Source organism: Epinephelus fuscoguttatus, linkage group LG12 (genome assembly GCF_011397635.1).
Source record: "Epinephelus fuscoguttatus linkage group LG12, E.fuscoguttatus.final_Chr_v1".
Lineage (NCBI taxonomy): Eukaryota > Metazoa > Chordata > Actinopteri > Perciformes > Serranidae > Epinephelus > Epinephelus fuscoguttatus.
The window spans coordinates 34,569,786-34,597,132 of NC_064763.1; the positions used below are offsets into that span (position 1 = coordinate 34,569,786).

Genomic DNA, 27,347 nt, shown 5'->3' on the forward strand with positions numbered 1-27,347 from the left:
TGAGGATGGGGTGGCAACCTACACTGAGTTCAAGACACCCAAGGAGGGTCCTTTTGAGGTTTTATGGTGGTGGAAGGAGCATGCTCAAATGTTTCCTAACCTGGCAGTGATTGCGCGGAATGTTTTTTTTTTATAATAGCGATAACAGCGATATATGAATGCAGTAGGCAGCCCCTGTGGATTGTACATGAGTCAGTGAGAACAAAAGGTGGATAAAAATCACAACAGGTCGTGTCCCTGTCCTGAGTCAAGCTCATGTGGTAACCCCTAGCAACAGACACGAGTCAGACCAGTCTACACATCAGCAGTGATTGCTTATAGGTCAGCCTTGAAAGAGAAATGGCAATTTTGAAAGAGTCAGAGAGAGAAATTCACTTTAGTTTATAATGTGTTTAGAGTCAGTGGCATGCACGGCTAAGCTCGATAATAATAATAATAATAATAATGCCTCTCACTCCACCGTATCATCACATTAAGGTGATGCTGCCTGCACGCTCCTGCCTCCATCAGATTAAATATATCATGCTCAACATGAATGCTGTGTCGTGCAGCACCTGTGGAGTCCCCGATTCTGTTGCTGCATGTTCAAGAAATCACTTCTGTCACTCATTCGACCGTCCTATGACACAAACAGTGTGTCACCGGCAAAGAACATGCAGTCAACCCTCACTGGAGACATGTAGAGGGAAAAAAGGCATGTTAGATCAAAGTGTTTTCTTACCTGAGACAGTCCTGACGATCTCAGAGGTGTTCCTCAGGCCAACGAAGGAGAACTGGTAGAGCCTCCAGGAGCGGATGTCCCCAACCTCCACTGAGCTCCTCTTCCACTTGTACACGATCTCCTCCCTGGGGTAGCCATCTGAACAGGACAGAACAGAAACATGGAGCTTTAGCTTGGTGCAAAAATTCATTCCTTTCAGAAGATATCTTAAGGCTTGACTCCTTGGATAAGCTCTCTGCTATTTAAAACAACATGTTGAAGCGCCATTCAATATAAAACAAAAGCACAGAGCACAGTCTGTTTTATTTCAGAGTAATCCATACACACAGTCAGCTAGCTTGCAAATAAACCTTTTCATGAAAGAACCATTACATAACAGACTCCTGACAAAATATGCAGTCCATCTGTGGAGTGAAACTTTTTTTTTTTTTCTGGAACACTCAGCTGACTTAAAAGCAAAAATTACAAAATTGATCCACGTCTGTCTACGAGTTTGAATCCAGTAATTTTGTTTCCTTGAGAGGATGCTCCCTGCTTCTGAGAATCAAATAACAATCTTAGATGTCTGATATGGATTCACTTAAGACAATGCAGATGCATTATCACAATCAAATGATATTTTGAATTTACGTCTGGTATCCAAATGTGAATAAAAAGGCACAGTTAAGCCTCCTTTAAACTAAGTTGAATTTGGAATGGGGGCTCCTTATCTTGTGAATAGTCTAGTGTTGTCTTTTGTCAAGTGATGAGCTGTGTGCTGCTGAGTGGCTTGAATAATGCAAATGAAACTTCCTCAGCTTGAACTTTAAATGGCTTTATTACTAAAGTGCTCTCAGACATCCAGTAATGCTGGACCTCAGAGGAGCAGGGGATGGAAGGATCTGCCCATTTGCCACATTACAGCCGGGCACGCAGACAGGCAGGCCGTCTGCTCCTTCACTGGCAGTGCGTCCAGGACAAATTATTGATTCAGTGTCCTTACTGAGAAGCTCGAACAACAATGCTCATGGAGCTCAGTGTCGTGAATTCACTTTGGAACATGTTGTGGCTACAGCTAAGAAATTAAAATGATACAGTATATGTCATTGAAGTCTGCTTAAAAGTACATGTGTCCAAAATCACCGCAAAAGAGGTTGCACTGGAAAATCTGCAATGCTTTGTTGCTTTGTGGCACGTGTTGAGAAAATATGCCGCGTGATAAATTGCAGCGCAGTGCTCCGCCTGCTGCCTCTGAGATTGAGCTCATGTACTGTACATCAAGCGATCCTCAAAGTTCTGAAAACATCCATGGCTTTCATCAAATTTAAATGAATGCCTCTGTTCCATTTTTAGGCCTGCTACCCCCACTACTTCCTCTTTCTTGTTACTCTGGAGCTATTTGGGAAGCATTCTCTCTGGAGAATATCCCATGGTGCATTTCTCTGTAGATCCATAGCGGCCTCATTAGCATAACTTACCCCCCGTCCGTTCCTCACACGGAGGGACTGACTCATTTGGACTTGTGTCACTTTTTGAGATGTCTTTTAGAGGAGTATCGACAACGTGCAGGAAAATCAATCAGGACTTTACCTCTGGTCGAGTTAGCAGACGAGACATCTATTATTAAACGCCAGTACATACTTTGAATAAAGATGTTTTTGTTCACATAAATGCATATTGTTGTATTTTCCCTTATCTGTCACAGAGCTCTCTGAAGCATGTGGTAGCATTTTTGCTGGCAGAGAGAGCAAGATGTTCTGTACATACTGTAAATGCATACAAACCTTAATATATGCATACATCTGTGAAACCTCAATATATGACTCATCTTATTGGAGATTAGAGTGATCTAAAAAAAAAAAACTAGTGCAGCTTAAATTCCTTGATTTAGGCTGTTGCATAATTACACCTCGAATGATGTCTTTGTTAGGCTCATATGTTGTTCGTTCATGGCCACAGCGTGTGTGTGTTTGAGATGAAAGAGAGGAAGAGGTAAAACAGTAGGGGATCAGCATATGGCCAAACTTACAGCTTGAAAACTCCAGGGGACACGAGTGCTCATCCATTGGGAAGTTGTTCAGTTTAAGCTGGCACTCGGCGTCGATGGTCAACCTGCAGAGACACAATATTTGGATCCACTGACTCAGTCACTATAGAAGAGTGTATATGCGTGAATATACATTTTAAATGACACACCAGTCCACCACAAAACAACAGTTTACGTTTAAGAGGGTGTTGAAAGGTCTGAATTAAACCCTGTAACCTTATCAGCATTAACACAAGGAATTATTAATTAGAATTTCACTAAACTAAATTGATGTTTTTCACAGCAACACACCCGTCTCTTCCTTTTTCACACTTGAGGGAGTTTGAAGGCAAAGTCATTAAACTTCCACTTAATGAGAGAATGACCTTAAATGACTTTACCCATCCATGCACCCGCTATTGTCATGTATCATTGTCCTCCCAATCACAGCGGTCATCCTAATTAACCACTGGTTAAATTCTGAGTTCCTTAACAAATTAATGAAGTGGAGGGGTAGTGTTCTGCATAGCAGAACATCCATCACAGCTTGATTGAGTCCAGAATAGTTCACTTTCTCTCTTATTATCACTGATGATATATTGTGGTGTTAGTGTGAACGTCTGCTGTATTTATGATGGCATGTAAAATATTATAATAAGCACAATTAATTTTCCCCTTCAATCTATCCTCCTCTTTTACACCTTTAACATGTTCCTTGTTAGTTCCAGGGATTTTACACCAACCCATCAGACAGCAGTGACTTCTTGACTGCTATACTATACTGCTTCCAATCAGTCGCTCTTCAGGCAAGAATGGGCCATTGGATCATCAAGCAATATTTATAAGTTGCATAACATTTATAATATTCAAAAAATATTCCCAAAGATTTCAGAAACTCAAACTAATAAAAAAAAAAACAATAAAAAATTGAAGAAGCCAAATGCTACACACAAAAGTGCCTACAAACATCAGTTTATGGTGATGCAGTTCCAGCGTTTCCTTGTCACTAACAACATCCTGCCTGATTCAGTAGGACAGGTTTCCTGCATGCAGATTAATGTCAAATTTAAAATGCTGGAATTTACAATTGCCCTGAGCCTGTTCAGGATAATCAGTACCGTGAATCATTTATGTCGAGAAGCCGTAAGTTGTTGGGTACTTCGGAATACTTTAGTGAAGTACATGTGTTGCTTGTGGTGGACGCCAGGAAGAGCAGGGAGCCCCTAAAACCCTGTTTCCACTGAGCATTACGGTACAGTTCAGTTCAGTATGTATTTTTTTCCGTTCTCACTGTGGAAAGTTGTGGATGGTACCAATGGAACTGTTCCGCACTGTCCCCATTTTTGGTCCCCCCTCTGTTGGGGTACCTAGCACACAGATCTGGTACTAAAAGGTGGAGCTGTGAACACTGCAGTCTGTTGACTGGTCAATAGCTGACGGTCACTGTGCTCAGGGCTGAGTAGTGGTTGATTTTGAAACCACTGTTCATACTGTGGCAAGTTTTATATTAGTAAACTGCAACTATAAAAATAAAGGATATCTTGCTGTCTCTTGCAGCAGCTGGAGTCTGAGAAAAAATACTCAATTCACTGGGCCGACTGCCGACGACTTTTAAAGGTACAACGTTTACTTGCAATGTTACTCAATGCATTGAGTTGACGACTTGAATCCATCAGCGCACCTTAAATGTCAATATGACGACTTTGACCATTCAGTTGTTTTTTTGTCAGTCTTTGATGCCACAGACTTTTAGTAACTTAGGACTACATTCACAAACCCCCTGTTTTTTAGTATCCCATCGAGAGACTCTCACTGTTCTGTTTTGCTCTGAAAATGTTGGCGTGCAACCTCATTGTGTGGACAGCAAACAAGGTATAGACATCCGATCTATGAAGAAATACAGCGAGTGCTGGATGGAACAGTGGGTGACAACAACCTTGCCCACATTTAAGAGTACTGTTTTCAGTGGAAATGCTCAACAGACCTATGGTCTCGATACCATGTCTGAAGGGTTACTTTTGGTTCCAAAGGTACAATACCGAAAGTGTTTGGTGGAAACTGGGCTGGCAACAAATTGATAATCATCCAAACAAAAACAGAAAATGCTGCATAGTTATTGTTAGTCCAGCTTTAAATGCTCAAATTGTTGAGCTGAGACTAGTTACAATGCATTTTCACTGTTATCTTTTGCTTTCTGCTTTATTCAGCAGAGAGCACTAGAATTAATAGCTTATGTAAATATATTTTGAACTCCCCATCATCTTTGCTATCATTCCACTAAATCTAAAATTAGATGCCTTTTTATCTCTCAGTTTAAACATAGGAGCATTATAACAGGATGCGTGATGGCAGAGATAATGACAGCTGACAATTTAAGCTTTCAGTGTAATAAAATGGTGGTGATAGTGGTAAGTAGAATGATGCAGCCGTCCAGTCACACAATCAATCAAACTGTGAGTCTCAGATGAATGACAAATACCCAAATCAGTTCAACAACTCATATCTCATCGTAAGCATCCCTGACATTCTACCTGAGGGTGTAGAGTATCCGTCCATCATTCCAGATTCGGAGCATGCGATTGGGCGTGGTGATCCAGTGGGCGTCGGCCTTCTTGGAGTTGCGGAAAAAAGTGTCTGGAATCCAGATCTTCCCGACCATGTTGCTGTTGAGACGCAGGACCTTCATCGTGCTGTTGAATTTTAACCTCCTGTCGTACCAGGTCTGGGCGAAGAAGATGTCGATGGTGTATTCCTGGCGACAGATAAAACACAGTCTTACCCGAATTGTTATGTTGAACTTGAGTTTAAAAGCTGAACATGCTTTATGTAACACTCGAGATGAAAGTCTCTGTTTGTCAGGGGAACCTCGCAAACAGTACTGTTTGCAACCACTGCTGTCACCAGTGTGTGGCTTTTAACTGTGAGATGCAATGAGATCAAATGTTGGCTGCAAAAGCACTCATCTGTTTCTTCTGTGAGGGGAACTTTTCTATGTCAGTGGAAACTTAACGCTGGAACACATTTTGCAGGCACTTTTTTTTTTCCTCAGACAAGATGGTTTCTATTCAGGCCAAGAAGTCCTTTTGTCCCGACTAAAGATTTCTGTTGAAAAAGACCATCTTGACGCCCTCAACCTGAAAATTAAATGTTCAACGGGGCAATTAATAATTCCCCTTGTTTGGCTCGAGTATTATCTAACCTCATAACCTGCTGCCTTGGCAGCACTTTGTCCTGAGCTTGACAAAACCTTCTGTCTCCTATTCAGCCCCTGTGAGAGCTGTTGGAAGCTACATATTAGGGATGAAAAGGGGCATGTGCAGAGTTGAAGAGCTGAGAGCAAAGGTGTGATGTGGTCTAATGTGAGGGGGGCAGGAGAGTCAGCGAGTGAGAGGGAGCTATCAGTCTTATTTATTTTGTTATTTGGAATGGTTGAGCCCTGAGGTTCAAAGTGAAGTACAGCAGGAGAGAGAGAGAAAAAAAAAATCTGGGGATTTGTGTGTAAGAGGGCATAGAGGCATTAACTTCCTGACAAAGCTTAGCCCAACAATAAAGCCTAAATCCATGCCAAAGAGTCCTAAACGAGATTTGAAAAACAACATTTTCACCAGGCAACATTCCCATCCTTTCAACATCTTTTTCCCCCCACAAAGGACAGGCAGACAGCTCAAATACAATGATGAGAGAAAGACTGAATGCCTTAGGATCTTCATCTGGGCCCTGCTGAGTAGGATCATCAGTAGGAACATTTTTTTTCCCTTTAACCTATACATACTCTGGGATCTTTTACAGAATCTCACTTTAAATTCAAACAGAAGCACACATTCAAGAACAGCACAGAACAGCTCAGCTCTAGTGGCTACAAAGCATCAATAAATGATTCTACTTCAAATCTCTCCCTCTCTTCCTCTCTGTTAGTCTGTCCCACCCCCCCTCCCCCTTAACATGGGCTGCAATTTACCATATTTCAAAAATGTCTGCTCAATTAAAAATTTAGAATCGTGTTCATGTTGAGATGCTCTTCAGAAAATCTACCTACCACACCACATTTGTCATATCACAGTGCGAACACACTGGCCCAACCACGCTGATTACATATGAATGTGCAGCAATCAGTCATCGTTTCATGTCAGCGTGATGCCCTCATCTCACACACACACACACACACGCACGCACGCAGGCTCCCTAATGTGAGCACAAAGTCACATTTTCTATCTGATCTCATCAATGCTCCAACTTCACTGCGGCTGCCGTTATTGAGAGTGGGTGTTTTTTAGCTAAGACTAAGTGAAATGGAACGCCACCACCATGTAGAGCAGACTGCTCGGCAGAATTACCATAGAAGTGGGTTCTCAGCGGGAACCTGCCACAGAAAACAATGACACAGAAAACAACGCTGATGCGAGATTTGCCAGAGACTCTCATTTTCTAATCCTCCTTCCTCTCTGACAAACATTTCCCTCTCCGCTATCAGATGAACTGTTCTGCCCTATTTTGGTCATCACTGGAGCATGACAGCGTCTGGATATATCCTATTACTATTCCCCAGTTTTCAAATACATATATATATGCGTACAAATACAGTATATCCATGTGTTATTGTGGAAAACGTTACCAAAACAACATGGAGTAGGGTCTTCTTATCTGAATCTGACTTTCAATTGTGGTGATTTTTATAAAAAGGAATACACTGATGTGATTTTTGGAAGCAGGTCTCCCACTCATATTGACTGAAACTGATGTGCATCATTTTAAGAGTAGTATAACAAATGCTACACAGACTTGGCTTCACAAACATCACAAGCTTCTTATTTCTCAAAGGAATAGTGTTGTTAAATGATAAAATAACACTAGAAGTGTACAATAGAAGACATGATGACAAAAATACTAGAAAAATACTAGACTATTTCATGGTTACATTTCATGGTTCTCTAGATTACTGGAAGATTTATTAAAGACACAAAGGTTTTATTTGCACATTTTTATAGATGTAATGTTTAAAGAAAATAAACAGTCCTGCAGCTGTTGAACACAAACATAATTCAGTGCAACCAGTACGCAATTTACATGTGTCACTCTAACCACAACAACAGACAGACATGATCAAAAGCTTAAAAAACAACAACCTTGTCTTCAAACCAGATCCAAGGAAAATCAAAAACCAGTTGTTTATTTGAACAAACCACAAAGAGCTTGAACAGGTGACACCTCAGATTGTCGCTGATGCAATTTCTTGGCAACTACAAAGTGCGAACATCTCAGGATCTGCCAACTCATGCAGCCATTTGCAAATATGCTGCTTTGAGATCTGCCCCGCATGTTGAGCAACACAATTGATCAACTGTTAATTGCATTAAAAGCCTCTCATTTCTGGCAAAATATCCAAATAAGAGGCGTTTAATGCAACGCAGATGCATTAAACGGACCACATTCTTCCCCTGTGGTGCAGAGGCCAGTGCAGTAGTTAAGTAGCTGATTGACACCTGCATTGTGTTGCTGCACTGCAAGGGCAGTGGGGCAGCATAGTGATTAGGTGGACCAACCAATCCACCATGACAGCAAGCATCTGCCCTGCTGAAGTGTGCTTGAGCAAGACAGTGAAACCCTGCCAGCTCCGGAGCAGAGAGCTATACTCTCTGAATCATTATACGCTCAGCTCCCACAGGATCATGGAGGCAGGCTGAACACAAATAGTTAGAAAAAAAAAATTCTTCTTCACTTCTACATGCAGTTTGAGGGTGATTATTGATAACAACGATGACACATTAACAGGATATTGCACTCACCATATTGATGGCATTTACTGGACCGATGCTGTTGACAAACATGTCTGTGTGGATCACTGTTGGTTTCACTGCAAAGAAAGCACAAGAGATGAACAATGATTTATCATGCAGTTACACAACAAGATTTAGGAAGTTGTAGTGGTTATCATCATTATCATCAGCGAAGAAAAAGCAGGAAATAATCTCCCTGTTGCAATGTGTGAATACAAAGCTGCTGCTTACTGCTCAGCTAGCTTTCAGTGTAATATACTTTTAAAGTTTTATCTAATACACATTTGACAGACAGGTGTGTATGATGAAATCATCTCAAAGAAAGTTTTGGATTCTTGTACACTGTCTGCACCAAGTTCAGTGGAACTGTTGTCACCGACCTTAATGAGGATGCAAATTCACAATATGAAACAACATATTTATATTCAAGCCACAGGCTGAAGCAAAAATCAAAAAAGCAATAAAAGACCATCAATAATTGATTAAAACAATACACTGCTAAAATTAGACAATGCAAAGTAGGTGATGGAGAAAGGGCGAGGAAGATCTGATAACAACCAATCAAAGTGTCCTATCCAAATTGGAAATTACTTCAAAACCTTCAAGAGGAAATCTTCATACAAAAGAAATAAAATAGAGAAAAAAAGAAATAAAACAAATTAAATTAAATTAAATTAAATTAGATTAACTTAAATTAAATTAAATTAAACAGAATAAAATAAAAGGAAATGAAATAAAACCAATTAAATTTAATTAGATTAAATTAAATTAAATCAAACAGAATAAAATAAAATAAAACAAAAATATAATACACTAAATATCAAGATAATATTTTCAGTAAAAACATTAAAACCAATAGTAAAATGTTTTATGACATACTGGGTTGATATTTCAATGCACTACTAATGAAGACAAATGTAAAAAGAAAAAAAATGATTGTCTCATTTCAATAATGTTTTTTAATCAATTACTGACGTTGTAATTGTCTCGGGTGTTTGTAATTTGGTGTTTGATTGTTCAATAGGTTGTTGCAGCCTGTTGCTAAGTAAGAATATGTTGTAGATCTCATATTGTGAATTTCTGGCTCTGACTATATAATAATAATTAACACTGTGATGCTACCCATTGGCTTGTGAAGTCCTGTTTTGAATCTCGGACATTCTGCCCTTCGCAGTCTTAGATTTTTGTAGCCAGAGGTGACCATACTTGAACAAGAGGGTAGACTGAGTATACATGGTGAGGCCTCGCAGACAACCTTAGACAAGCCCTTAGTTACGCATAACTTTTAGCCTTAATAAAATGTAAACGGGTTTAAAGTTGTCATGAATGGGGAAATTAGCTATAGAGACCAAAATTGTATTTGTGTTAGGCTGTAAACATGTTTATTTCTGCTGTAAATTTGGACATTTTCATAATGTAGGTCGATGATAATTGCCTCACTTTTGGAGCCAGCCTCTAGTGGCCATTAGAGGAAGTGCACTTCTCGGCACTTCCACATTGGCTGTAATTTTCAGCCCCGGAGATTGATTCATTTTAGCTAAATTCTAGGCCACTGACATTCAATTCACTCAAGCATATACAGTATTTTACTAAAATATTCTGACTGTATTTTTATTCTACTCTTTAACATTATCAGAATGTTATCTGTCGTGAGATGCATCAGAAACTGCTGATGAGAGAGAAATCCCTGTCCCTTTGTCTGCAAGGAGACTACACCACAACCTGCAGGGCCAACTTCATTTCTAAACAGGCTTCCAGCCAATGTCAGAGAACCACATGCTTTGTCTGTATTTACGGCCAAAATCCTGACCCATTTAACACAATACGTTTGTCCCCTCTGCAACATCCCATCTATCCTTTTCTCTACCCTTCTATGCTTCAGGCCACTGAGCTCCTCTTGATAGCCAATCAGTTACTGTCTTTTCTCACAGACCTGCTGATGCCTGACGCTCCCACAGAGACGCACTTTTAGGGGTAAAAGTGCCTCGTAAATATTTTGACTTGGAAAGATTTGACAGAAGATTACCCTTCCTATCAATAAACACTGCAACATTAGAGCAGCAGTTACATGGAAACTGTCTTCTCTTGAGCCCCTGCATGTCTTTATCTGTCCACTGCCATGCATTACACATCTTAGTGTCTTACTGAGGTGGACAGACAGATGTCAGACAAAGTATGGCTGAGGAAATTGGACAGCTTGGTGTCAAACGGGACGCTTATGCTCGGTCACATCCTCTATGTCAGCTTGGATCACTACTGTACGCTTTACTATGTAATGCGTGTGTTTATGGATGAGTGGACGTTATGTTGGAGAGGAGAGGAGAGTCGGGTTAAGACTTGATGTGGGAGCTGCAGTGAGTACGAGTGATAGACGGAGGGAGTGAGTGCAGGTTTGCATCCATTTTTCATGTCACTCACAGGCATACATCAATGTGCATTGCACCCCCACCCTTCAACATACACTTTAACATACATGAGCAAAATCATGCACACACACACACACACACACACACACATAGACACAGGTACACAATGCTCTCAATGAACACTAGATCTCACAGCATTTTCTAAACAATCAAGTATTCCTTTTGTCAGTACATGATGAAGACTAGTGCACATTACTGAGCCGACATAATTGAAATTACTGTTACTGAAAATGTGATGCAGAGATTATGTAACCCTCGGCTGCTTTATTAGTCAAATCTTACATAAAGATACAGGCATGGTATAAATACAATATTAATAAATAAAAACAAATGTGTCTTATTTCATACCGCCAACTGGAAAAGTGGATGTCTTTCATAAATACGGCAACAGATGCCAAGGAAACATTATTCCAAGATGCCAGTGAACATGAAGTGGTTGTGCTAAGATTTCTAACTCGCTGTCTGAGACGACATAATACATGCCAACACACCCACCACAGGCGTCCTGGTAAAAGGCTGATAGAATTAGCTCATAGACCCTGACCAAATGCAGCATCATGCATTAGCAATCATTTGGACCTGTTAATTAAACTCACTGTTTAATAACGTTCTGTCCTTGTCGTTTCTCTCCTTACTTGCGAATTCTATGAAACAATCTTTTTTTATTTTCTAGCAGGCAATGACCTTGATCAAAGCCAGGGATGCACTGTGATTTAAGAATTACAGATTTTTCTCTCTCTCTTAGTGTCTCTGTCCTATTTGCTTCAGTTTTCATACGTACAGTAGACTCCAGGGGCATTAAAATTAAATGAGCATCACAATGGACTTCAAAGGGAGAGTGTGGCACAATCGGCGATGAATCTAAATCCACAGCTTTTCAGCACTCTGAGGAGTGGAGGAGAATCTTTCTTTTGCCTTGGTATGGTTGGTTGATTGGTTGGTGGATCAGATGACAGTATAGCCAGCTAATTATAACCCCTCTGTAGCTGTGGAACTTGGCAGCAGCTGGAATACCACCGCTGAGTGAGCGAGATCATAGCGTGTTTGAAGATGATGGTTAAGACGGTGGCAGCCTGCCGCCCAGCTATGCAGCGGCTCTCTGCGCTGAAGCTGCACCTCAAAGCACATCTGAGCTGCTCTTCAATTTATAGCACAAGCCCTCTTCTAGAGTCTTAAGAATAAAGATGCTGGCCTCCATGAAATGCTTCACATTACATGCAGCATTGTACATATACATAATGTGGAAAGGACATAAAACGGATTTACTCTATGTATCCGTGTTACTCAGCTGCTTTCATCTTGTGCCAACATTTCAGTCAATTCATTAGTCATACTTTAAAGTTGCATCAGGTCAATCCTTGGCAGTGTTATGTCCAGCTTGGTCCACCTGAAATAATTGGCCATGGAGGGGGCAGCTAAGCCCCAAGGAATAGCGCCGTGCTTTGAAGCCAATTTAGCATAGTGGCCAAACCATGGAGTTACAGGGTCCATCACAGGATGCCACCGGAGCCCAAAATAGACTTATACTGCAAAGTAGATCAGTATATCCACTGTAGATCAGTGGATATATTTTTCAAGAGTCACACCTCCCTAAAAATAACTCATTTCACTGATGGGATTTCATCCACTGACTCCAATAACGGTTGTAGTGGCAATCTTACAACGGTTCTCAAATCTAAAAGAGCCGCATATGATCGCCATTCAAGTTAGCAGAGGGCTAAACTGGAAGCTAGCTGCTTGACGGACAGAAGTCTCTCGTGCACTTGTGCAATGGCCCAACGATGCAGAAGGTCTAGTTAATTTCATACCCTGGAAGTTGAACTTTTTTTTGGCCCCATATGCCACTGACAAACATTTTTGGAATGAGCAAGGCTTTGCCTCCAACGCTGTATCCAGTTCTCTTTATACATCCATATACATCCTTATACATCCAGGGATAGCAAGAACCTCTTAGTGTCAGGTGTGAAGAAGCCGCTAATTAGGTTGAACTATACTTCCTCCTTAGGTCAACAGAGACGGGAGCAAAGTCCGCAGCACATTCCAAACCAGGAGTAATAATTAAAAGCTGGGCAGGTTTGGAGCATCGTAGTAGCTGCCATGTAACCACAACATCCAAATTCCAACCATAGTGTCGCATATTATACCTTTCTGTCTCTCCTGCCTTTGTCCAGTCTGCCTACAATGTTCATCTGTCCAATCAGGGCAAAAATACCAAAAAATAGGGAATAATGATAATAAAAATATATAATAAAATAGGCAAGTTTAAATGTTGGTGGCTCCAAGTAGCATGGACACCTAATTAAAACCCAGAAATAATATGAAGTCAGATAAATGAATCTGTTACCTGCCCAGAACATGATTCTACTAACTGAATAAATAAATGAATTGGAAACTGGCTCATCAGTTTGTGATTACTTCATCTGGCAGAGATACAAAAAGGGTCAATATTTCTTCTTTGGAAGGAGCCCTTTGTTGCTGCTGTTACAGGTGCAGGTTGCATATTTCAGTTGCAGTTTTCCTCTCCCTGTGTGTGTGTACACCAGCACAATACACAACACCTTATTTAGGCAAACAAGACAAATGTAAAGTGTCTCCATTGTAACTCTGTGACATAGACTGATAAGGCCGGGGCATTCTGCCAAACTATTCTTGCCATTTGCTGCTTGAACACAGCACTACCCTGCGCCCTTACAGAGGTTGGAGAGGCATTTCATTGCTAGCATATAGAGTGGTATATCTTTATTATTCTGTAAGGGTCTGTGACAGATTCTGACTTAAACCAGTTTTCCCAGGAATACTGACCCATGAATCAAGTATTCAAGGGTACTGAATATCTCCCTATTCTGCTCTTGCAGATGGACGTGACAGGCTTTAGGATATATGTGCACTTGTGCAGACAAGGGAGCCCTACCCAGCTGTCTGTCAAATGGAAGGGTGTAAGCTACTCGTCTATTTCTCACATCAACAAGACGGAGCTTGCAGGACCATGATGGACCGCTATCTTGACCATAACATATGCATGTAGATAAACACAAGTATGCACACTTTATAATCAGCCCAGCAGCCTGTCAACACACTGCACAAACACACACATAGAATAGACAAAGGCAAACACACAAGGACACCTTGTACTACCCAGCATGGAGTAATAATGAACTGTATGCAGCGCATATTAAATCCTCTGTGTTCAATTTCTACAGCCAGTGAATATGCATAGGCCATCCAGCTGCAGCTGGCCTACCATTTTCATTTCATGCCATTAAAAAGTCATTATTTCTTATCATTTCACAATTTGCAGGAGAGATATTCAAATATGTATCAGGTGGCAAGACTAACATTATTACTAGCTCCGACCAGAGGTGAGGAAAGTCTCAAGTAGGTCACAAGTCTTAGCTATGGAGGCAGAGTTAAGTCCAAGTCTTAAACTTTGTGTTTTGAATCTTCAGCAGGTCACGGGTCCTCCGAATTTGATGCCTGCAAAACTCAATGGTAAGCTCCTGGTAAATAAGCAAAGACTGCAAAATGGACCTTCCCCTTGTGTTTGTGCCATGTGACCGGCTGCAGCTGCCATATTAATTAAAAATATATGACTGTTGTCAGGAAGAAAAAAACTACTTTGTATAACATGATTTTAGGCTTTGGGCTTTGGGAGGATATCAATTGATTCCAATCCATCAGGCCAGAGTCCAAGTGAAGTAATGTGTCTCTGGTGTTGAAGTCAAATTGCAAGTCTTTGTTTTTATAAAGACAAAAAGTCAACAGATTCCTGACCCACACACTGTTGTTGTGTGAGAAGCCAATTACACCAGCAATGGTGATTTTCGTTCACTCTCACATCGTCTTCTGCCTGTTGAGGAACATGTCTGACCACAAGGCTGTTTCCTCAGCTCCGTAAGACCTTGTGTTTTTATTTAAGAAAAAAAAATCTGCTAAGTATGTGCACATGAAGTGTCACTAGATGTGTTTTTAGTAGTATCCCCGCAGTTTGCTTAAGTGCCTTAAGATGCAATTCGTCTAATTGCTGCTTGATTCTACCAAAAAAAAGGAGAAATATTCCCTTTAATGTATTTCTTAGTGACAATTTTGAGAATCATATTAAAGATTAAAGAGGGGTGTATTTTGGGGCTGATTCGCTTTCATTAACAAGTGTTTCAGGCTTTACACCGTTGCACAAGCACAGATTATCTGCCTTCAGCAAGTGAAAATATGGCAGGCTCCAGGCTCCTTCTAGAAATCAGTGGGTGACATCACACATGCTACATCCCCTATTTTCTACAGTTGATACGCAAACTGCTTGGATATAAGCATGTATGTCAGTCAATGAGTGCATATATGCAGTTGATTGCACAAATGTGGGTGTATGTCTTTGTGATTCTACGACTAAACGGATCATCTGTGGAAAATCAGCACCCACCTCCGATGTCAGGTCTGAGTTTGTTGTCATATCCGTCTAGTAGGCTGTTTAGGATGTGCGTGACGTCACTCTCGTACACTTTGGGAGTCAGCACCCACGTCTTGTTAGACACCTCATCATCGTCATCAGTCTGGAAGGAGCTGCGGGGAGGAGAGAGAAAATAAATGCATGCAATCAATATTTTTTTTTTAAGGAGAGCAAGCAGTGTTTTTCCTTGTGTGCTCTGCTTGCTTTATAAAGACATGTTTGGAGATGAGAGACACAGCCAGAAAGAAACGTCTTTTGAATTTCTCGATCAAGGTCAGGAGATGAACTTGGGACCATTTTCAGGGCTTTTCATCACCACGTCATTGCTACTACAGACACACCGAAATATATGTGATTAATCTTCCCTTTCTTTTTTCTTTCTTTGATTTCAGGTAAAATAAATGAGCTGCATCACTGAAAGACACTAATAGGAGATGCAGAAAATAGTGATATAATGTGATTATGTATCGTTTGAATCAAATATGGTACACATTCATGTTCTAGAACATACATTTTCTCAAGTTTTTCATACTGTAAGGTTGTCATTACTCAAATATTCATGTTGTTTTGGTCTACTGCCTGTTAAAATCATGTTATCTTCATTATATACCGGTCTATAATATGTAGGTTTATCCTTGGTGAGATGTCTGAATTCTTAGAGGAATGCCATCATTTAATTTTTTTTATTTAACCAGGAAGTCCCATTGAGATTGAACGTATCTTTTACAAGAGAGACCTGGCCAAGGTAGCAGCCAATCAAAGCGCATTTAAAATGCAACAAATACAACCTATAATACAAAAATCCACAATAAAACAACAACTTTTCAAGCATAGTGGCCTCTCAACAAAAACAAGCACATGTCTCTGTCACCACATTCTTTATGATGCCCTTTAATTCATCGATGGAAATAAGTGTTTCTAATTTTAGATCTTTCTGAAGATTGTTCCATGTCCATACTGTAGAGTCGGACAATGCAGTTTCCCCCAGATCTGTTAAAACCCACAGTACATTAAAAAGCAACCGCCTGGAGGAGTGTAGCTGGTAACTACAGGAGCTGACACACACAAGGGTGCAGAGGTAGGCCGGACGTTTGCCCAGTATTCCTTTATAGATAAAAATATACCAGTGCTGTTGTCTGTGAATGGTCAATGATGTCCAAACCACCAAATTATGAAGAAAGAGCCAAAGCGACATCGTCAAATTGCGTATTTGTCCAACCAACTGTCCAAAACCTGAAGACTCTTCATTTACAATCATAAATGACAAGGGAAATACTCACATTTGAAAACTATCAGCAATAATTGGCATTGTTTTTTTGATTGACTTATCGATTAATTGACTAATCTCTGAAGCTCTACTTTAGACTGCATCACTTAACACAGATGAAAAACAAACTGTGTGCTATCTGATGTTTGATGTGAAAATGAGAAGAAAAGGCTGAATGTATTTGCTTTAGATATTTGCATTCCCTGCGTGTCGATGGCATTTCCATTTAATAATCCTACAGTTCTCAGTCTTGTTCGTGCCATAGAACAGTTGGAAGAGATGCAAATATGACAAAAGCACAAAGCAATCATTGCCTGCAAATGGCACAAGGCTCATGCATATATGCTCATCTAAGAGGATATAAAATAGATATATGGAGAGCTTATGGCTGACGGGAATTATGTTGTCACCGAGGAGACGTACCGTCAGATGATTTAGAAGCAGATAACTCATTATCTGAGTTTAACACTTTTTGGTTTATTTTCAATGGAACCGACATCAATGCAAATTAGTGTGCACCACCAATCGAGCAGAGAGCCACTGTCATCTCTGAGACACATAACTCTCTTCCGGTACAGACTTTCTCCCCATCGAGATGTATTAATGTTAAATTAAGTAATGTGGGAAGATAGTCAGCAATTTCGTTAGCATCAGTCATGCAAACCCACCGCAGTTTAATCAGCTGATGTTAGCATTAATGTCAAGTAAATTGGATGTAACATTAAAGGCCCAACTGGACAGATTCATCATGAATTTCTTCCTCTGTTAAGACTGAAACACAGTCAATAATGGCCACTCTTCCAAAGTGAGACGTTTGACATTTGTTGGCTTTCCCTAAAAAAGCTGCATGGCAAAGGACCGGTGTAGAGACGCATGAGATACATTAATACATTAACTTAAAGTGCTGGATTTTACCACTGCAAAAAGTACCATTTATAGAGAGAAAAACTCAAGATCAAACTTCAGTCTTTCCCCTGCTTTTCAAAATGGCCTTCACTGCACAAATGTAGACAAAAGTAACAATGGCAAACGCTCTTAATGTAAAGCCTGGAATTTAAATGACAACCTTCACAATCACCTTCAATAACAGCTAAAGCGCTCCTTCAATTTCCAACTCCGTGAATAAATTGTGAGATGGCAAAGTTGAGGAACTTGACGGCGGAATTGTTTGTCGGATCGTAAATAGGGTTTTTAGGGCCCCCAAGCTTCTGCGAGAGCCGGAGAAGACAAGCCAATTTTCCTGAGTTTACTTCCTCACCACAGACGTCTCAAACTGAAAGGATAATGATGTCTCAAGAGCCCCCGACCACAAATACCACCGCAGCGGGGCCGTAAATGTTTTTCCTGCTCTCCCACAGACAAGTGTGATCTTGGTAAATTATATGTCTGGAATAAAGGTTTATTCTCTGTTACAATAGATCATTTTTTTCAGGTTTGAGACCTCAAATAGAAGATGGAGGTATGACAGTGCATTAGGACGAATAAATGTCAGGAGACTTGATGCTGTCTGCAGTAAGAGGGGAGGTGTGTACTGCCAGAGGGCAGGGGTGATGTGTACTCTCTGTGTGTGTGTGTGTGTGTGTGTGTGTGTGACAAAAAGAGAAGAGCAGACAGACGTTCATGGACGTGACATGTGAATGTAAGTGAAAGAGACTGTCGGCCAGATTTATGTACGTGCATGGGGCAAATTTGCGCTGCATCTTTTCATTCAATTTGTGCGAGCATTATCTGTGTGTAATTACTCTGTGATTTACTAAGGCAGCAGTCCATTACGTAATCAGTGTCTGGGGTTGCTTTCCAGATGTGTTATGTGTGTCAAAGATTCCAAAAAGGGCAGTTTGGTGAGGTGATTTTTGTAAGATTACCAACCTAAAAAATAAAAATTGAAAACAAGTCACAAGATAATGTTACGTGATGAAGTAGCAATCTTCCAAAATTCAGCTGAGAAACTGATTTAGGCATCTGATAAAGTTTTAATCTTGACATTACCTCCAAGAAATGTTTGTAAAGTACAACAGTGGAGTCATACTACTGCCAAAAAATTTCAAAAAGCAACAGGGTGATAAAAGTGGTGCCAAACAAAACACGTCTTTTTAAAAAGAAAAAAACGTTTATCTTGACTAAACATGGAGGAGCAGTGCCTCTTTGAATTATATGTTAAAATTTCAGGTCTGCTCCAATTCTCAGTTCTCTGAATCAATACTTTAAACGTTTGTTTGCCATATCTACATATTTTATTAAATTAACAGTGGGACTATTCATTCATGTCTTGCCCTCCACTGTTACTGCAGTGTGATTTGTGTTATGCTCTTTAATCTGTTATTTTATTGTACTCTTTTTATATGTGTCCTTTACAGTAATATTTCTTTTTTATACATCCTGACTTTTTTTATATGTTAAGTAAAGCGCTTTGATTTATAGAGCACCGTTCAAGAACAAGGCAGTTCAATTTGCCTTGCCTTGACTTATCAAGAGTGCAATCCATATCTTTGTACCGCAGCAGCTCGGGGAATGTCAGCTTTTTGTTTATGACAAAGCCACATCTCCCAGTCCTGTGTTTTAGTTTGTTGTCTTGTTTTTAACCAAACAGTTTTCGATAGATTACATGATAATTAAAATATCTTTTCTCTTATATACCAATGTAAATGTGCATGCATGTCTTTGGAGGGAGGTAATTTTCCATGGAAACCAAGCATCGAGGTGATATACATTAGAATGTGCAATCAGCCTCTTGTTTCATATCTCCTGCTATCTGTGCCATCTTTCCTCAATGCATATGTATTAAAGCGAGGCCTTCTCCCCTAATTACATGGAAATTGTGCCTCAGATGACAGAAAACTTGCATAAATAACACAGATTCTTTCAGGCGTGCAACGCATCACAAGCAAGAAAGAAACAAAAGTGACTGATGAGATAAAAGAGAGTGATTCCAAGAAAGAAGGGTTTGGAGATCTGGCCAACAGCACAAAAGGGCAACAGTGAAACAGTTGGGAGCTTTCAGCAAAGCTTTAAGAGAAGAAAAGAGACTTCTGAATGAAATAATAAAGAATCAGAAAAGGTGAGACTGTTTCCATGGTAAAGCACATAGATAGAAACCCTGATAGCTTTCTCATGTTGGGTGCGAGGAATAATGTTTTGACCAGCACTCTGCCTCAGACTGCATTAAGTGCCATCCATCTCCTCTACAACACTAGTGCCTAAAACATTAAATCTTAATTTTACTCAGGTGGACCATTTTAGATATGCCTTACTGCATGTCATAAAAGATATATCCAGGGAGTATCTGTCCGGCACAGACAGGATAGATGGACAGATGTACAGAGAGAGAGAGAGAGATAAGCAGGGCAGATAAGGCTGTAAGAACTTGAAACTTCTCTGCTGTTTTGTAGGTTGCTGCAGTTTCATCATCTATATTCATCTTGCAGAGTATCTCTGTGTATATGGAAATGCTCCAAAGACAAGCAGATCAAAGGAAGAGCCATGTGTTCTCCACTGCAGGCAGATCTGAGGTTTTGCCTACTAATTCGGTACCTGAAGATCCACAGAGAGGTCTGCGCCAGTGTGTGTGTGTGTATTAGTGTCGAATGTGTGTGCTATTATGTGTTTGTGGGCATATTCGCTTTTGTTTTTCATGCATATGTATGTCCATGGCTGTGTATGTAATGATAGAGCGTACTGGAGTTAAGTGTTGTGTTCACAGCTACTCTCATTGAGGACAATCTGATAGTTTCATATATTCTACCCCTTCACATTTAGCACCATCATCAAGGAACACTCTCATCTGTTCCATATGCAGCAGTCAGAGCCCGTCCCTACTATTAAACAGATCTCAATTAAAATCTCATCTCAGGTTTCATGTAAAGCTGCAGAGAACTGCCCCATCCTCTGCAGTTTTACTTATTCATAAGAAGGTCTAAGTAGGGTAATGATAGCAACACCAGCTATTGAAACAGCTATGTGCCTGCCATTAGCATCCACATCAAGTTCCCTTGAGCTATCATCTGTGCGTGGTTTAAATTGCAGCTAATAAAGGAACCAAATCCAATGAACCCTCGTGTATATTATCAGCCAACATGAAATTGGTCTTGCACCTATGGCAACAACACAACAAACCACTCTTGCACATCAAGTTGCTGCTACAACCCTCCTCCCACAAGCTCTACTGTTCATAAAACAAAATAACACTAATTAACAAACTGTAGTTGTTTAAAGCAGATGGAAATTGTGCTTCTGCATCATCAGTCAGGCTGTCGATTTGCTGAAATGAACATCTGCAGTTATGGCACTTGGATACCGGACTGTTAACGACCAATCACTTGGCTGATGTTAGCCTGCTCTTCTTAACTGACCTCTGGTCGTGAGCAAGTGTATTTACAGGCTGCACTCAGTCCAATCTAAACCAGCTCACATAGATTAGCTGATACTGGCATGCCGTGTTGACAAGGCATGGCCAATGTGCAGTGTTGCCAATGTTGTGTATCAAGTTAAGGGGCCAATCAGAAATCTCTTGGACTATATCAATGTGTGGTTTGACTTAAAGATGATATAAACAAACCCTTAGCAGCAGCAAGCTAAAATATTAATCAGTAATTAAGATGCTGTCTAACGTCTGGGGATTAAAGAGTTCGTCAAATATTAAGGGAGTGATGGCAGGGTCCAATTCTGTGTGTGGTGAGCTTTCCAATTGCATTTGAATCACAGTGCTTTTAACTTTTTGGAGTCTCATGCAACATTGGGTGTTTGGTAATAAACTCTTCCATGCATGTAAAAGCAAGCCACACATGGAGGGGAAGAAAACATCAGTGGACTAGTACTAAGTATCCTCTCTCTACTCTAGTATCTTCATTCACCTGCCATGCACCTGTGTCCTTAAAATAGAACTGCACAAACCCTTTTGGACTTAGGGTAGTAGATCTAAATTTATCCACAGTATCTCTTAGAATAAAGACAGAACTATCAGGGCTGAAGCAGCAGGGACAGCCATAGTGGAAACACTGTAGATGGGACACACTCTCAGCCCAGAAATAAGCCGTGACCCTGCTTCGGGTTTATTGTGATACTTAATGTGCTGAGTAAATTAACTGCCGTTAATTCACGCAACCCTATCTCGGAAATCTAAAATCGCTCTGACCTTAATACCTCATGGGTGATGATTATGAAAGACTCTCTGAACTGTAAGCAAGAGGCAGCTATGGACTCTGACTGTCGTCTTCTACTGTCCTGTCACACTGTCTTAATCAGCAAAGGGAAAAGAAAATTGACAGCTGCTTGATATCAACCATATTTTAGGGATTCAGAAACATAAATACATATGATAGTCATTATGGGATACATGACAGATTGACAGTTTGTCACAGTTATACATCCAGACCATTTCCGAGTGACAGAAGGCAGATATTGTATGAATATGTGACTGAGTCCAGTGCATTTTAAGTTTCCCATTTCAGCAGATGTACTTTTAAAGGAACTGCACTTATTAATAACAAGTGTAACTGGGATACAGAAAGTGCCAGGCTGGATTGCGGGTTGAAATTATAAAATCGGCATTAATTTTGTCCTTTTTTGAAGTTTGTCCTACATTATCCACACTAATGACAGCTCAAAAAAATACTACAAATCTACTAAAGCTGTGATTATTTTTTATACCATCTTCATTTCATGTATTAGATCCACAGTATATTCTTGCTAGTAAGCTAATTTTATCCAGAATTAACATTACAGGTCCAGAGGTCTCATTTGAAGCAACTGATGATAGATTTAATTTAACTCACTTTATCATAATTCCTTTTATATGCAATTATGCCAACTGCTGATAGCTGTGTGGGTGTATATGTTGTTGGCAAGGTATCTGCTACTTGTTTGTTACTTGTTTAGCAAAACGGCGTTTTTGTTAGGTTGCTGTGGGATGTTCCCCTTACGTCTAAACTACATGGAGCACCATATTGCTTTGGAAACTTACTGGAAACCTGCGTTGTTGGCATTGATACGTGGCACGAGCTATGCATGTTCAACATTAAATATTTAGTTGATGAGGGATAGAGTTAAATTCACAGCGCATAATTTTTACATCTAAGGTGTGATGCTGTTAAAACCTTGAAAGATTTCGAGAAAATATGCAATGCCAAGATGTTTTCACTACTTTCTATGGAGAGTAGACAGCCAGTATTATCCTGCTGGATCTACTAGACACTAGTTTTTATTTTCCATAGACTTACGAAAGATGATAAGAAATGCATTTTTCTTTGGCAGAGGAAAATGTCTTGATAATGTAATATAATCTAATGCAAATATTTTCAGTAATGGTAACTTAAACTCAATGATAATCCTGAAATGTGATTTACTAGGAGTTGTAACTCTGGAGAAAGATAGTTGATTGTTACATCTCATTTGCCAAGTCATCAAATATCAACACTTTGGGTAGGTGGGTCGGTATTTGATGACCTGGAAATAAGAGTTATATACAGCACCCTTAAGTATCACATTAAATCACATCAGTATAAAAAAACAAAGCCATAGCAAGAAAGCAGAAAATGGAAGACCTTCAGTAGCAGTTCAGATTCAGTCAGAATAAACTACCTGCTAGATCAGAAAACTTTCTGTTACTGCTGTTACACAGGTAAGACCTAGCCTGCTACAGTCTCTGGTACTGAGGAGCTGCTACAACGGCAACTGCAGGTCCATCTTCAGAGCAACTGCTTGCTCTCCTCCCTTTGAATAGTTCCCATTTAAATACTGAAAAAAAATGTTGATAATGTGGCAGCCACCACAAATAAATCATTGTCTAGGAAAAACTGCACTAGCTTGCTAATTCTTGTTTCATTTGTGGTCTGATGAACAGAGAAAGAACGAAAGGGGCAAGGAGGGGCTGGGCAAATCAATACGCAGCACGCAGCTCTACGATTAAATATGATTTAACCCATTAAAATAGTAAAAAGAAAAAGACATAGAAAATAAACATATGGCTGTCAATGTTGATAACGTGGCCACCACAAATAAATCATTGTATGGGAAAGACTGCACTAGCTTGCTACTTCTTGTTTCATTTGTGGTCTGATCAACACAAGATATCAAGCAGCTGTCAATCAATACTCAGCATGCAGCTCCCCGATTAAATATAATTCAACCCATTTAATTAGTAAAAAACAAAGACATACAAAATAATTATATGGCAGTCAATGCTGATGATGCGTCAGCCACCACAAATAACTCAATGTATGGGAAAGACTGCACTAGCTTGATGTGCAGGCAAGCTAGCGAGCTAGCAGTTTAAGATTACTTCAGAAAATTATGTAATTTTTATTCATTATATTGTGTACAGTATGTGCATTTTACTAAGTAGGTATATTTCATATAGCGCCTTTCACAGAGCAAAGTTACAAAGTGCTTGATGGAATAAAATTGTTAACAAATGAAACCATAAAAACATTTCTTATCGTCCATTATTTGAAAAAAATAAAAGTTAACAAATTGTGATTAATAGTAATAATGACTTGCAATAGAATTGCAATACTTAAAAACTGCAATAAATATCGAATTGGCACGCAAGTCGTGATAGTATCGAATCAAGATAAAAGCATATCGTCTCAGCCCTTTAATTTACCGTAATGCCCCATGTACCAGTGTCCATGTCCATCAAACACATGTAGGAGAAATATAAATTAGTATTAAAATATGTTCTTGTACAGTTGTGGTTAGAAACGTAAAAACAGGCAATTTAAAAAGATTAATTGTAGTTGGGCCTGAATTTGTGATTATATGATGAATTTCATCTCCCACCTAAAATGCTTGAGGTGAGTAAAAGGAACAGTAAACACCATTTGACATAATAGACAACCCTCACTGTGACACTAAAACACTTCCACCTGTCCTGACCACAACACCATGATCTTGGGCCTACATCCTGAGCCTAATTACTGACTGATGGAGCTACATGGTAAGACATTTGTAACAAAATGTCTTGTACTTACACTTGAGGGTGGATGCTGTGATACCTTTGTGTCAGTAATTGACTGTGCACTGGGGTTAATGTATGGTGATGCAATCAGACATCACTACGCATAGTAACTGTCAATGAGTCACAAAGTAGCATAGATTACTGAAAGCATGCTAGAGGCCTTGAAATATGTCTTATGTAAGAGGTCTCATACATGAATCACAATGACTCCCAATGCATCTTACCGGGCAAAAGCTGTCTTTTAATTTTAATACAATGCACAGGACTTGTGTATAATGTATTTAAAAAGATAACATATGTTGCTGTCACAGGTTTGAGCCCCAAATATTACCTTTGCAGAAGTGTTTACACACCGAGCTCACATTCGGCCTTGTTATGATTATCCAAAAAGCACTTCACATCTCGATTTCATTATGTTTCAACCACTCATGCACAACTTAAAATCCATAACCTGCCCGTACATCTCAATTCTGGATGCAATTCAATGGGACAAGGTGCAGTGTTTACTCAAGCATATTGCGAGCACTACTTGTGCATACAATTAGAAAATACACAGGCCTGACAACGAAGGCTGGGCAGGGAGCCCTGAGGTTGCGATCACCATGACAGTGATTGAACGTCGTCTGATTTATCTGCCTCCATTTTTCACCCTCCAGCAGCACAAGACGAAAGCGACGCGAGGAGCCTAACCATCCTTCCTCTTGACTTCTCTCATCTTAGTGCACGAGAATAATGTCTTGACAGGGAGGGGGGCAACCAAACAGCTTCTCTCAACAAACTCGAATCTGCACCTCAGTTCAAGCTGAAATGCCTTTTGCCTGTGTGTGCAAGACCAGGATGAGTCCATATGTGTTATCTTTGTCCTTATTGTGCCTTTACACTCTCTGTGTGATTGTCTGCCATTTTGAAATGTATTTTTTTTATTTGGAATACATGGGAATACCCTCATCTAGTCCTAAATTGCCTTTATAATAAAGCATAAAGCTATTCCAGCTCATCCACATCCGACACCTGCCTTCAATAATGAGGCTTTGGCTCTTAGAATAGACTTGATCCTTAAAGACAGCTTTAGCACAGACTATATGTAGCCTTAGCTTCAAGCAAATTAGCCTGCCACTATGCTATTTCTAACGCTGGGCAGATTGTGTGAGATGCTGCTCTCTGTAGAAATAGCCGGTGTTAAATTAAATGGTTTCTACAGCCGGATATTTAAGGCAGTATGTGGCTGTTTGTCGCTTTTGTTTTCTGTGGAAAAATAAACAGTGAAGCCCGAAATCTCCCTGTGATGCGATGCATGTGTCGCCGTGGCTATGTAAAAAAAATATTATCACACTCCCATGTCGAGGCGCAGTTTAAGGTGTGATTTATCCGCTACATGCATTGGTTTTCTACTAAATCTAGATTCCTTCAGCTACATAATAGCTCAGGGTCCCTCTAAAAGCAGGCTTGTGTGGGCTTTACATGGGAGGCACCGCTGTATAAATTAAAAAACACGCTCCCCAGTAAAGCCGACATGTAATAATGGTTTGGATGGGAAATATGAGGCGGTAATATCTTACCTTGAAGGAAGATTGACGACGATAAACACCCAGAGAAACAGCTTCAGGGGGAGGGAAGCCTTCGCCATTGCTGTCGAGCATTTGGAGGCTAAATTTGGTGGAGCCATCATCACCATCTTCGTTTCCTCTTTATTGCAGATGGACGTGTCCGTCTTATTTACTGTGTTTCCTCTCTACGATACATTACGCACGTTAGCGGGAGCGGGTCTGCAAATCTAGACCCGAGGCGGACGTGCGGTGGTGTGAAATCAGCCAAAACAAAATCGATGCGAGTGGAAAGCTTGATGATTTCGCGTCGCTTGTTTTTTTTTTTTTTTTTTTTTCTGTTCTGTGCGTGTCAGTTGCCCAATCGTCAGCCCTAAACAGGGGCCCTGCAAAAACTCCGGCTGACGGCGAAGCTTCCCCCCCTGTAATATGCTACTCTTAATATCGAGCAGCTGAAAAAAGAAAAAAAAACACACACTCACACACACACACTCAGTGGAGCCTCAGTCTGAATGCAGATTAACACTGGGGTCAGAGAGGAACTGATGCACGTTGCTGCAGCACGGATCAACACATGCGTGGTTTCACCAAGCGGAAGCAGGGCTGCAACTGAGTAAGGGGGGGGGGGGGTGAGGGGAGCGTTAGCTTGGTGCTACAACAAAAATGGTGGTTTTATTTTTACTTTAATTTTTTTTTTGTTGCTGACACTCTGTTGGTGCACACCACGTGATGGCTGTTAATATATTTGTTAATATGTGAAAATAATATTGTGTGAAGATGATGATTTATGTCTTGGCAGCTGCCCGATTTGGCAATTGCTGTCAAATAATATGATGCACACTACTTTAAGTCTCACAAAATGAGATCTGAGGTGACACCCTGGGGTCCCTGCCAGACTAACAAGGAGCTATACACCACTTTATGTACTGTAAAGTATTGCACTTTTTGTATCGCCTCCTGAGACCTGAACTTTTGTTTGGTATGCATTTTTAATTCCTTCTAGCTATTTGGGATCAGTAGGACCGGATAAGTATCAAAAACTAAACATTTTCAATGATAATTAAGTCCCAGTGTCTTCAAACGAGACGATAATGAAGTCGTAATGTCTTCATAAGAGCACTTTGTTGCTATATCAAACTCCAAATATTATTAATCATAAATAAACAAGTTTCAACCATAAAATGTGATCAGGTTTTGGATCCTGTCCACTTTTGT

The 27,347-nt window shown here is 40.1% G+C and overlaps 1 protein-coding gene across 4 annotated transcripts in view; it reads right to left on the reverse strand.

Moving 5' to 3' along the window:
• Positions 1 to 26,699, reverse strand: part of gabrg2 (gamma-aminobutyric acid type A receptor subunit gamma2) — a 60,610-nt gene extending 33,911 nt beyond the window's left edge. For all 4 annotated transcript variants that reach the window (XM_049591745.1, XM_049591744.1, XM_049591743.1 and 1 more), the window contains exons 1-6: positions 26,148 to 26,699; positions 15,341 to 15,480; positions 8,510 to 8,577; positions 5,258 to 5,478; positions 2,730 to 2,812; positions 722 to 859 (exon numbers count right to left, since the gene is read on the reverse strand). In XM_049591745.1, coding sequence (XP_049447702.1) covers positions 722 to 859; positions 2,730 to 2,812; positions 5,258 to 5,478; positions 8,510 to 8,577; positions 15,341 to 15,480; positions 26,148 to 26,263 — 766 coding nt within the window. In that variant the 5' untranslated portion in view covers positions 26,264 to 26,699. The remainder of the gene's footprint in view (positions 1 to 721; positions 860 to 2,729; positions 2,813 to 5,257; positions 5,479 to 8,509; positions 8,578 to 15,340; positions 15,481 to 26,147) is intronic.
• Positions 26,700 to 27,347: the final 648 nt, after the last annotated feature.